We start from the raw sequence: 12,956 nt of genomic DNA on the forward strand, positions 1-12,956 counted from the left end.
GCAAATTGCTAGTCAATGCGTACTGGAACCAGAATACTTTGTCTCATCTCCAAGCCAGTCTTTTTGACAAAACAACCTGTTTCAAACCTAAGATTTAATAGTGTCCTACTTCACTTGATTCCACTCTTGTATTGTTGTATTCACCACAATTCAACAATGATCGCTGAATGTTCACCAACAAACCTAACAATGCACAAGGCTATTTCTACAGTTAATATAGGAACCAACGCAGCAAGTGACAATACAATACAGTAGTTATTCTGAAGAAACTGGGATGCAAGCCAGAAGTTCCTTTTGACCCATGAGTCCGATGATGAGAACCGTATTGCAGAGCATGTGAAGTGGGAAAAAATGAATCTAAAAAAATTACCCTGCTTCTTGTCAGTCCCAACAAAAGCAAAACCTTTTTGATTTTCTCTGAATAGGAAAAAGACCACACCAGGAAACACTTCTCCATTGTTTTACTTCCTTCAGTAGGCCTTATATAAACAACTTGGATCACAATGTGTGTGTTGCTGCTTTTTTTCTCCTGTTTTACCTTAATTTTTGCTAGTTCTGGCAGAACATCACTTTTTTAAATCTTTAAGGGATCTAATTGATCTTTAGTATCTGAAATAAAGCTTCTGAGCAGTTGTGCACTTTTGAGAAACGCTGATTTTAAAACACAACGTTTTTGGTGACAACCGCTCAATCTTGATATTTACTCCAACCTATTTAGGCACTACTGGGGGAACAAAGAATTTCAAATATTCACAACCTACGCCAGTGCAGATACAGAATGACTGGGAAAATATAAATGCTTATAGTCGAAGTTTATGTAAAAGAGGATTTTTTTGTGTCAGCTTTATTTCACTACTGGCCTCAAGATGCAGTTCTTTTCTTTTAAGTGTACAAACAAATACATTTTATGAATAAAATATTTCAAAGCACAATAATTTTTCAGATTCCTCAACATGAATTAGCAAGCATTTTCTTTGTTTTGCTGTATTCATATCTTTAAGCCCTGATGAACTGAATTACTGGCAAGAGAAAAGAAGGCAATGTTTTATTTGTTGGGGGACCCTTGAAGAAAACTTTGCATAGAACCCAGTGCATTAATAATTAACCAATTAATAAATTGGGTTGATGAGAGCCAGTGGATTAATATTGTATTTAAGTAAACACTGACTTCAAGGTGTAGTAGGCCTGGTGCCCCTTACAACACCACTGTGCCCAGTGGGGTTTAAATTGGGTTTATGGGAGTCAGAGCATTAATAATTAACCAATTAATAAATCTATTTATGGGAGCCAGTACTTTAATAATTAACCAAATGATAAACCGGGTTGATGGTTGTTAGTCCATTAATAATTAACCAATTTATTAAAAGATCAGGTTGATCTGAGCCAGTGTATCAATTCACCAATTAATTAACAAATCAAGTTGATGGCAGTCAATGCATTAATAAAAAACAAATTAATTAATTAATTAATGGGGATAATGGGAGCCAGTTCATTAATAATGAACCAATTAATTAATAGATTGGGGGTGATGGCAGCCTGTGTATTCATAATTAACAAATTATTGAATAAATGGGCTTGATGGGAGCCTGTGTATTGTTTTTCACTTACCATCATCTAAGTACATCTGGTCCAGATCCTGGGGCTCTTGCTTGACTGTGACAGGCAGAGAATGCTGACTGCTCTCTTCCTGCAGCAGCGGCAGTGGCCCTGGCTGCTCTGTGGGAGAGCCATTTCTCTGTGTTTTGGGCAGTGGTTGCCCCATGGCAACAGGCTGTGGCGGACTGTAGGCCTGGGCGTATGATGGCTCCTGGGCAGCAGAGGGAACCGGAGAAGAAGAAGGACTGTTGGGACAGAGCGTTGGCTGTTGGAAACCATGAGAACAGCTGCCATTCAGATGCTGACTCACCTGGGGCTGCAGCATGATGAGAGATGATTGATCGGGAGAGCTCGGGTGTACCACCACTGACCGACTGGGCACCTCCTGGATTGTGGCCACGCCTGCTGTGGGTTGCTGAAGGGAAGCCAACTGGTTCTGCCCACCAGAAAGGCATTTTGAGTAGGCGGAGGGAGAGAGATCGTGGAGTTTGGGGCTGGAGCTCGGAGAGGAAGGTGGCATCACCATGTGTCTCTGCTGACAGGAAGGGAAACTGGCCACCAGACAAGAGCCGGGGTCCGGGGGTATCATGGAGGTCAACACTTGCTGGTTGTAGTACGACTTCGAGTGCGCGTTCAGTCCAGAGGCCACCGGTCCACACAGCTGGGTGGACTCGTAGTCATCATTCGGTTCTGTTTTTATTATTGGAACTGAAAAAAAAAATTGAATAAACACACGTTCAGAATTCATGTGACTGAACAAGTAGGCTTGTGGCTAGGATACCCTCAGCAAAACAAACAAGGTCTTGAATGAGAGTTCTGTGTGTCAGTCGCTTAGCTCTCCCACCCAGTTGAAGAATAAAAAAAAAACTAAAAAACTGGATGACTCATCAGCACAAGAAAGTCACAGCTGGTTCTAATATTCAAAAGGCCTATTTTCTTTGGATTCTCCTCCAGCTCTAATATCCTATAAAAGCATATTTTTAAACATTTCGCTGCAGCAGGAGCCTTAGACCCCAGGGCTCCACAGTGTAAAACTAATTACTTGCTTTCAGAAAAGAGCAAGGCTCAGACTGCAAGACAGACTGTGCCTCTTATGAAATAGCAATCTGTGTATTTCAGCAGATCCCAGGAACCCTCATTTAAACTAAAGGAAATGCTCAAGGAAATGCAGACAAGTTAATTGAAAACAAAAAAAAACGCTACGTTTAACAGGAACTAAGTGCTAAACAATGTTGTTGTGGTTCTAAAGTATTCACTTTGATTAATTCAAAAAGATGCTTAGAGTAACTGATTAAATTCATTTGCAAGGAACAGCAAGTTTGAGTTTCAACATCTGTGCAAAAATAATATTTATAATTGCTTGCTAAGCCATACTGTAGCTTTTCCAATCTACTGTTTTTTAAATACTTGGGCTCTTTAAAGATTATAGGCCCATATAACTTTCATAAATTTAGCTGTTTATTTTAAACTACTTTAGAATAATTAAGTATTACATCACAAGCACACTCTCTGGAATCACTTCCAGGCTACAGGATTTTTCTTCACATTGTTAAGACCGCAGCGCACAGAACTGATGGAGGAATGATGCAGTTCTCATGAGAACACCAACAGCTTACAGGGGCTGTCAAGGGTTACTGCACAGAAGGATGATGAGAACATGGCTGACTTTGAACCTACGCAATCCCAGTGGCCCTAGTTAGGACTGTCACTGCTTGGGGAAGCCTATTTACAGTCAGCTAACAGCACAGGCCAGAGTCCAGGCAGCGACTGTAAGTTCTCTAGGCTGTAAGGCCCTACTCCACTCCACATAATTGGGAACCACAGATTTACTGTTTTTGCATGAGTTACTTTTATGGTTTTAAGAGACACCTTCTGTGCTAGCATGATGACAAAATGGGTGGACAGATGGACTACACCTCACGTATGCCAAGCATGGTTACCCTTTCAGATCCAGAAAATGAACACAAATCTTTATAAAATCTGTTTCTGTCTTCTAATTATATCTTATTTTTAAACTAATTCCATACTCTTCTCCTCATCACAGTAATAGTCCCTTACAGAGCAGAGGAATAAATGCAAAAAACCTGGGTTTTAAACACCATAAATTAAACAAAATCACAAATATCACAATATTTATAATATATTTGGGAAAGTAACCTAAGATTATTCCTCCCCTCCCCAGACTGTACAGTGTTGTGCAAATGTCTTTTACACATTCAAAGCTTACTGTTAATGTATATCACAAACAGCATAATCTAGCCAAATTCTTCACTAATATTTTCAACTATTAATTATAATTAATAATAGAATAACTTTTAAAATAATTAATAACAAATTAGAATAATAACTAATAGTTAATTTATTTAAGTCCAAAAAAGGATAAACCATTAATTCACATTGATCAGATTATTCTACTCAAAATCGACTGTAAAACAACAGCAAACAAAGAAGCTAAAGGATTATTTTAAAATGACAAAAATATAACAGGAAGGACAGTCAGCTTAAAACAAAATAACTAATCACTAAAAGAGTTCCTCCAAACTGTGTGCAAAATATTTAATTTCTTTCTATACTGGTATGTACTAATTTATCCTAGCAGTATTGCAACAGTAGGTACAGCATCCCAGCTCCACTGCATAAAAGATAATTAAAACGGTCTTAAATAATAGTAATAACAATGGAACACACAAAAAGCAAAGCCCACAGGAAAAAAACCCTGAAGAACATAAAAAGCTTTTAAAATAAACATGTCTAAGTACAACAAAACTGGGCGGGTGGGCCCGGATCCAGGTTTTTGGAATTAGGAATGGGCACAGTAGCCCTCAAAGGCTTCATAAATCTGCCAGCAGGGACAAGAAAGAATTAATACCACTCATCCCATCTCCCTGCTGCCAGAATCACTACCAACACAAACTGAAGCTTTAAGCTGAAAATACAGCTCCAGAATTGGACTTTAAAAAAATTAAAGTTATACCTTTCAATCTGCTTCTGTTTATGTTCTCTGTAAGTACAGTTTTAGAGGGCAAGGCCATATGGTCCTTCCAATCAGAAGGCATTCTGTCCTAGAAGAACTTCTCACAGATTTTTTTTCTTTATCGTGAGCACCTTTTCCTGCTATGCTTGTACAACTAATGACTCAAGTAATTTTTATTTAAATCTAAACACATCTAACAGATACTAATTCCATAATAGCATGTGTTTTAAATTCTTCTGCTTGCTCGCCTGGATTGCGGTCTTGTTGTTTCCTACCTGATGATTTATTAGGGCAGCACTGGCTTCTGCTCTTGTTTTCCTTCTTGTTCTACATCTAAATATTTGAGCCTTTGCAGGTTACCGCTTGCAGTTCATTTCACAATCCTGTTTATTTAAGATGTGCCTCTGTTATTTTTATCGTCGTTATATTGGAGGACTTGCTTCCCCACTTGAATATTGAAAACCCTTGGCAGCTTCTACGAGCTGCTGTAGGTCTGTAAATTGCATTTATTTTGAATTTCCAGGACACTGTTGCTGTTCCCTTATTCGCAACCCCTCTCCTCCTTAACACATCCTGACCCTGGTTACATCATCATAAAGCTCTTGAGGACAGACAAAAAAAGGTGGATTACCCAGTTTGTGTAGGACTCTTTGAAGAGGGCTCTCTGTTTCTAATCATGTTCCATGAACAATATTTGAACAGAGACATCTTGATGATGCAAGCCACAGAAACTCAATTTTTAAATAGCAAATGTTCCTATTTTGGCAGGGAGGGGGGAAGTGTGTTTATCAGCACTTAAATGCACTGCACAAAGAAAGATGAGTGGGAGTGCAAATGTTTGCCGTAGCACCAGCAGACGTGTTTGGGAGTATCAGTGGCATAAAAAGTAGAAAAGGCTTGCCTGGGACAAGATTAAGGGTTCTGGGATGTAACGATCACAGAAGAACATAAGCAAATACCCAGAGGCTCTGTATCCACCAATGAACGTGTTTTTTTTGTGGTTGGCTGTTTTACCAAATATCTTCACAAACTACAGCCTCAGCAGCTCCTCCAAAGCAAAGTTTACTTTAAATAGGTCTCCTTGTGGGTGGCAAGGTGATTAGTGCTGCTGCCTCACAGCTTTGGAATCCTGGGCATGGTTCACACTAGGGGTTCCTTCTATGTGGCGTTTGCATGTTCTCCCTAGTTCCAAGCAGATTTTATGCAGATGAACCAGTTTCCTCCCACCTCCCAAACCGCAGGATGGTTGATTGTTGAAGTTGACTGAGTTTTCTATATTGTCTATAGTATATTTGCCACAAAATTCTTGCAATGTGTTGGTATGGCAACCAGGGTGTGGTCCCACTTGTGCCTTACACTACCAGGTTACTGCAAATCCTACCAGGAATAGGTGTCTGTCGAACGTTAGCTCAATACTTCTCTTTGTATCAAGAATCATCTTTCACAGCATTAGGATTTCTTAGTTTAGATTTACTCCTCAACAGCTATAGAAAGATAGACTATTTCTCTTCTCAACAGTGCTACAAGGAAATACACTTGCCTATCTTTCTCTGTGTTCATCATTTTGTAGCGATGACACACTCTGGTACGGTAGGCACACTCTCTAGTTGTGCCAGACAGAGACCCAGCTCCCATTAAGATACACATTTCACAAGTGAAGCCATTTTTCTTTTTTGATATGTTTTTGTTATTATTGAAAAAAATTATTATTCAAGTGCATTGCAATCATTACATAGAAACATGACTAAAGAGTACAACTACAATTCTAGTGGCAGTTATTAATTCATATAAATGTGCACTTCCTAGACATTTTCACTAACCCTTTAAGTGTCTAAAATTACTTTGTAGCACATTTATACTGTAAATCATAGAACAGCAACAACAACAGTAACAATGTTAAAATTTTAAGTAGATTTGCAAGCAGTTTCAAAATGTTCTTCTAATCTATGGTAATACTAATTCCTGTGAACTTGCACACAGACACTGGAATAAACCCTTAAAGATTAATGAGTAAATGCTGTACTGCACCTGTGCAAAAAGACTAGTGACAGCAGCAGCAGAGCTCACGCAGTAGGTATTTTACTGCAAGGAAGAGCGGCAATCCTCTGGACTCAGAACTGGTACAGCTGGGGACTCTCGCTGGGAAATGCATTTACGTCATTTTTTGTCTTCTTTGGAACTAAGCGACGCTCGAGTGAGGTAAGAGTCCCCAAGGTCTCTACAGCCTACCTCCAGGGAAAATCCCTGGCTCCCAGGGCTGGTGAATATTAAACAGGCCTGTGGGGTTTACAGCTTCCACCTCCTGCTCAGACAACAATGTATGAGAAATAGGGGTATACGACTGGTGCTGGAGTGTACAGTGGCTCAAAACTGGCAGGGAAGAAAGACATTTGAACAATTCTAGCTGACCTCCTCCAAATGGTTCGAGCTGACAGGAAATGAACAACTAAGAGTCATTTATTAGATTGATTTGTTTTTGTAATTCATTATTTTATTTTCCTCCAGCATGTTAACTGTATTTATTTGAAATTCATTTTTTAAGGTTCTGTAGCTTATTTTTGTGGCTTATGCAAAATGTGAGCATGCCCACCCAAATAAAACTACGGACCGCAATAAAACACTCATCCCGCTATGTTCGTGTAGTGATGAAATAAAGCTATACAAGCTATACAATACAATCCTCAAGAATTGCAATGATTTCTTGACCTGAAATGAGTTTTAATTTTACTGATACAAGTAAGCCACCCACAATAAGGAAAAGTTTCAGTACATCAACCAGCTTTTTCATGCAGAAACACATGATATACATTCATGATAGACAACTTTCACATAGAAATCAAATTCTTTCTCTTGTACTCCCTTTTCCCTGTGAAATTGTATAAAAATCCTCCTGTTTGCAACCACCAAAGAAAGTCTCTCAGAAATCCAGCAGTCTTCTTTTTTGCAGAGATCTGCCTTCTCTAAAGAAAGCATTACCCAACTCAAGCAGGATTGTCAATGCTTTTTGCTGCAGAGTAGAATTTGCTCCTAATTTACTGGAAGTTATTAGAAAAGAATGATTATGCCAATCAAGCTGGAGACAATATAGAAGAAGGAAATGGAAATAACATTAACATGTTTTTCACTTAAACACAGTTGCGAGTTTTCAGATGGGCTTTATTCAGTGAGAAAAAAAATCGGAGACGATTTGGACAGGAAGAAGATGTTAGTCGAGATTACATTACATGCATTTAAATAAAGTTCTCTGTATCATGAGGTCTTCAAAGAACCTCATGATCTTCACAAATCAACTTGACATCAGGCTTTCAGGATAGGTATCATCTTCACTGAGTTTTACTTGTGGCCAGATACCAGATATGTATTGTGCCAGATATACAATGTACAGTATTGTGAGAGCCATTTCTCCAGCTCTTGTTTGTCTTGTTTGACTGTGTTTTTCAACCTGCAAGATATAATGTACAATAGCTACACCTTTTTGTGCTCTAAATCTGTGAAAATATGCTCATTTTCTAAATACTCAGTTGAATATTGTAAGACTCGAAAAACTGACCATTTTAAAAATGTATGTTTTTTTTACACCTTAGTTTATACTACAAAGCCACCAATAAGGATGACATTATTTTAGAGGGTTGTCATACCCTAAGGCTGGAAAAAAACCCAAAACTCTATGCAGAACAGTGGCAAGTTGATCAGCAAAGTTTACAACATTTTACAGTCTTTGTTTCTGTGTTTGTGATGCTTCCTAAATTTGGTATCATCTGCCAATTTAATTAGCTGGCTAAATACAGTATACCAGAATCTAAATCATATAGATCAGGAAGTGCCTAAAACAAATGTGTGCAGTACACCATGGCTTGTACCTGCACATTTACAGAGGTTTTGCCCCTTAAGATGATACACTGTTTCAGCTCACAGATGTGAACAGTATGCGAGGGCCATGTACAGCATATAGATGTTAATGCAAGCTGGCCGAGACAGCCTGTGTCTCCATTGTTGAAGGATGAACAGTCAAAGGGAGCATTCTTGATTCAAGCTCAGGTGTTGACTGTTAATAGCAATTGCAATACTTATAATCCTGGGGCACACAAAGAGAGGCTGCCAGTCATTAATTCCCTTGGAATAGGACTACAGTATAAATAGATCCTGAAATTACAGGAAAATATATAATGGAATAAAAGTAACCAAGGTATCTTTTAATATAATTGCTAGGTTTATGAAACAGCCTTTGTGCCAATGTAATGTATAGAGCAGATTTAACAAAATAAATATGTGGCTATACTTAAATGTGCACAGTAATGTTCATGATTATTATACTAGACATTTTCTCATCTTTTTCACACATGTCTAAGGTCTGTATCTTGCACAGTCCATTTGAATTATTTACCAAAATTTCAGTTCCACTTTGTTACATTTTGCTGTGCTTTTAAAGAGTGTAGAACAGCACACATTTCTCAAATGAATGTTACAAGGAACATTGTGGTCAAAGAATGATAAATTAAATATGACTGTGAGATTTTACACACTATTTTTTTCCAGCTAAACGTTTTACTGGACCTTTTCTATTTGTTATACGAATACAAGAAGAAAAAAACAAATCAGCGCCTATTGATAAGAACTTGCTGGGAAACAATGCAATGATAAGCAAGTTCCTTCATTCATTGATAAGGGTGAAGATAAGTCATTGGTGGAGGCATATGAAAATGTCAGCTCAGCCTTATCTATATCTGACAAGCTCTATAAGAAATAGAATGTATTTTGATTATTGTGCAGAAAGAAGTACAACTGGTAGGCCGAGTATAATAAATTTTTGTGAAGAGTGACAGAATAAAACACTACTCTGGCTTATTTAAAAAAAACAGTCAGAAATAAGCACATCAGTTATTAACCATTGACAGCATGGACAACACAACAACCACAAGAAGACAACTGGTTACAAGACAACTGGTTACAACAGATTCCCACATTGCCTGTTGATGTAAAATGATAAAAATAATCAAAGTTATGCTTTAAGCATGTTAAACATGTAAAACAACATTAAAAATGCATAGTATTCCTGAAATTAATACTACACAGTATGAATCGGATGACTTCTTTTTAATATCTCTAATATATTATTAGACTGTAGAAAGTCCATCATTAAGCTACATGAATGATTAATAAAAAAAACGTATTTATGGTACTAAAGTATTATTAATTTTACTGCCACCTTGCTTAAGAATGAATACTAATAAAATGCTTATCATTAAGTGCACAGTAGTAGAGAGCTGTAACTCCACAACAGCAGTACAAAGAGGCCACAAAATAAGCTATTTCAGGGGCAGATAGAACAGTTAGAAAAAAATACTACGTATAAATTTGACAGATGCCCAGAAAAGCAGAATACTTCTGGGCTTTGTAATTCCTAAAGGCTTTCAAGGAACTGTGTAACAGGATGGAAGATCTGTACTAACAAAGAAACAACTTTCTGTTCAGAGGTGCTCCTGGAAACTGTGTTGGTTCATGCTGGAACAAGTGGCCCTTTCTGATCAGACGACTAAATTCACCCATGACAGCCCATCCTCATTAAAGCAATTTAAAAGAGCTAGTGTATTTTTCTGTGCGCGAGCGCTTCCGTCACTATGTGAACAGACATAGTCTTTTTTTGGCATTGTGTCTTTTTTTAGAAGGTGGGTGCTACAAAACGCGAGTGCTAACGAGCCGTGTATTTGAAATGTCATCACCACAGACGGTAATAGATTTGGCCATGAAGGGCCACAAACCTTATTTACATGGCTGGGAGGAAATAAAAATACTCGATGACAGTGAATGGCTTCCTTCTCATTGTTGTGTGTGTGTTTTTTTTGTATTTGTATACAGAAACACCATACTTTCTCTGAGTGTGTGTTCAAGACCACATGGCTCGGTTGCGTATGAAGAGGAAACAACAGAAATAGAGAGGGATGACTGAAGAGAGTGGGAAGGTAGCAACTATTTCCTGCATCTTCTTCAGCATAAAAAGTAACTGTTTTCCAAAACATTTCAAAGAATTTTAAAACAGTTATAACAGTTCAGGAGCCAGATTATCCACCCACCTTTCAGGGTAACTTTCCTATTTTGTCAGCAAAATGGTTTTCATGGTAGTGTTATTTTGATTAAAAAACACTTATAACTGCTACTTTCCTTTGTATTATTTCAGAATAAAACCACAAATGGAACTCTGTGTCTGGTACTTGAAGTGCAAGAGAGTGCTTTACTTGTTTTTTTCTTCCATTGCTATTGTATGATGGTCAGTCTGATATAATTTATGCATCCTATTGTAGCATCCTCAAAGTAAATGTGAGAAACATTACAAGTGTGGTGTCTGAGCAGGTAATTAAACCAAAATGCTGATCCACTTGGGTGCTTTTTTTAATTACAGTCCTGTGCTGTAAATTGCAAATCTACAGGCAGCTTCTCATTTGCCTATTTGCCTTGGACTTCATTGTTCTACCCATCACATACTGTACAGAATCAAGAGTACTTGGCACATGGGCCCAATTATTTTTTTAATCCAGGTGTGGAACTAAAACTCTGAAACATTTTATGGGCAGCTACGCTATGTTTCCCCTAACACAAGGTTTTAAAAATAATTGAAGGAGAATCCCTATTTTTGTACTCCAAAAATCCTTAAAAAAAACCTGAAAATACAACGCAAAAAGTCATTATATAGACATAGCATTAAAATATATTCAGAGAACGTGTTTCTGCCTTTTGTATTATAAGTATTAAATTATGATACATAGTCTTGTCTTAATGTAGGCATTTCTCCTATAATAAGAATGTTTAGCTATCCTTTATCAATTCCTTATCAACACTGCATGAACAAAGAATTTTCTTCAAATATCTCCAGAGTAAAATCTTAAAAGTTGATTGGTTACAAAGGCAATAACCTGAATCCCTGGGGAAGCACAGTGTGTTAGTTTGGTCAAACAAAACTTTGTTTTTTTTTCCCCAAGAAAATGATCTTTTTACAAAATAAGAGTTTAATAAGAGAACACTGGAAAATTCAGCCTAGGAGAAAGAATGAATACCCACTGTGTACTGTTTAAAAGTCCAGGACCATCAGATGCATCCTCCAGTATATTATGAGAAATCCTTATCATTTTAAACTTGATCTAGAAGTATCTAAGTGCAAAATATATCATTCCCAGTGATTCCAAGGATTCATAATTTTAATTACATTTCTTTTAATGTCCCTGTTTATGCCCTTCCATGTTACTGGTTGACTTATGCTTGAAATAGCCAAAGCTGTCACCTTTATTGCTTTCAAATGGCTTGAAGAAACATGTGTGACTAGTTTCACCTGTTGTTCCCTAAAGCAAAAAACGACAAACTCACACACAAGGTAAACCACAGCGCACACTATTACACAGCAAACACCGGGAAATACCAGTGGACCCCTGCTGCTGTTTCAGGGATTGATAATCCTGGTCACATCTGGTTGATGACACTGTCCTGACTTAAGACATCAAACTCTGGACAACACAACACATCCTCTGGACAAGCTTGGAACTCTTGAATAGAGACGCTTAATTTTGTTTAAAAATGTCAGCTTAAGTCTTGATCTTTCAACCATGGATTAAGTATAGATGCTTTTCTCTATTGGGAGATATTTTGGGAGATACAGTATATTGGAAGCAGATTTAAAATTTCACCAGATGTCTTACTTTGGATTTATACATTGCTTCCTAACCATCCTTAATACTTCTACATGCAAATTACAATACAACAATTGTTTATTAACAATATTATATACCAAAGTATCTATTTGCCTTTTAATGTCTACTTTGCACCTCCTCTATTTACACATTACGTCCATATAACAACATCTGAATTAAACTAAACATTAGTCACTACTGCCATTATGTATATTATGGGATCATTTAGTGTCAAACAATAAATAAAACTAAAAGTCAATGTTCACTTAAACCTTTCCACTTTTTTGTATCCTCACAAGGTCCTCAAAATGAAATGGTAGTATGTTTACTAAAGCAACTTTAGTCTATTTTACTTAAGCATTTCTAAAAGGGAGTTCAAAGTCTCTATCCATAAAAATATGCTGTCAGCACTAAATGCACTAAATATTAATGTACGCTCAAAGATAAAAAGATAAAACAAGTACACATTATACTTTATATACGTAAATGTGTAACACCAAAACAGCAATTCTTTCAGCCTTAATCAGGATCAGTTATGGGACTGTGATGAAATCTATTGCACAAATATGTGGGCTGATACAGCCAAATATCCCATGACAGTTACCCATAGCAAATTTGCCACCAGCAAAGCTGCATCTCCAAATATGGGCCTTCTCTAACATGGCAGTCTAAGTCATTTTCCTATCAGATGTGACTGAACTGCTGCTCAT

At 37.4% G+C, this 12,956-nt stretch overlaps 1 protein-coding gene across 4 annotated transcripts in view; it reads right to left on the bottom strand.

Annotated features, from left to right (window-relative positions):
- The window catches only part of nfatc1 (nuclear factor of activated T cells 1), a 105,466-nt gene that overhangs the window by 33,880 nt on the left and 58,630 nt on the right, over positions 1 to 12,956 (bottom strand). For 2 of the 4 annotated variants that reach the window (XM_069194971.1, XM_069194972.1), the window contains exon 9: positions 1,609 to 2,304. In XM_069194971.1, coding sequence (XP_069051072.1) covers positions 1,609 to 2,304 — 696 coding nt within the window. The remainder of the gene's footprint in view (positions 1 to 1,608; positions 2,305 to 12,956) is intronic. The other 2 variants (XM_015357731.2, XM_015357733.2) reach the window with 2 other exon arrangements.

The sequence above is a fragment of the Lepisosteus oculatus genome, chromosome 10, assembly GCF_040954835.1.
Source record: "Lepisosteus oculatus isolate fLepOcu1 chromosome 10, fLepOcu1.hap2, whole genome shotgun sequence".
Taxonomy (NCBI): Eukaryota; Metazoa; Chordata; class Actinopteri; order Semionotiformes; family Lepisosteidae; genus Lepisosteus; species Lepisosteus oculatus.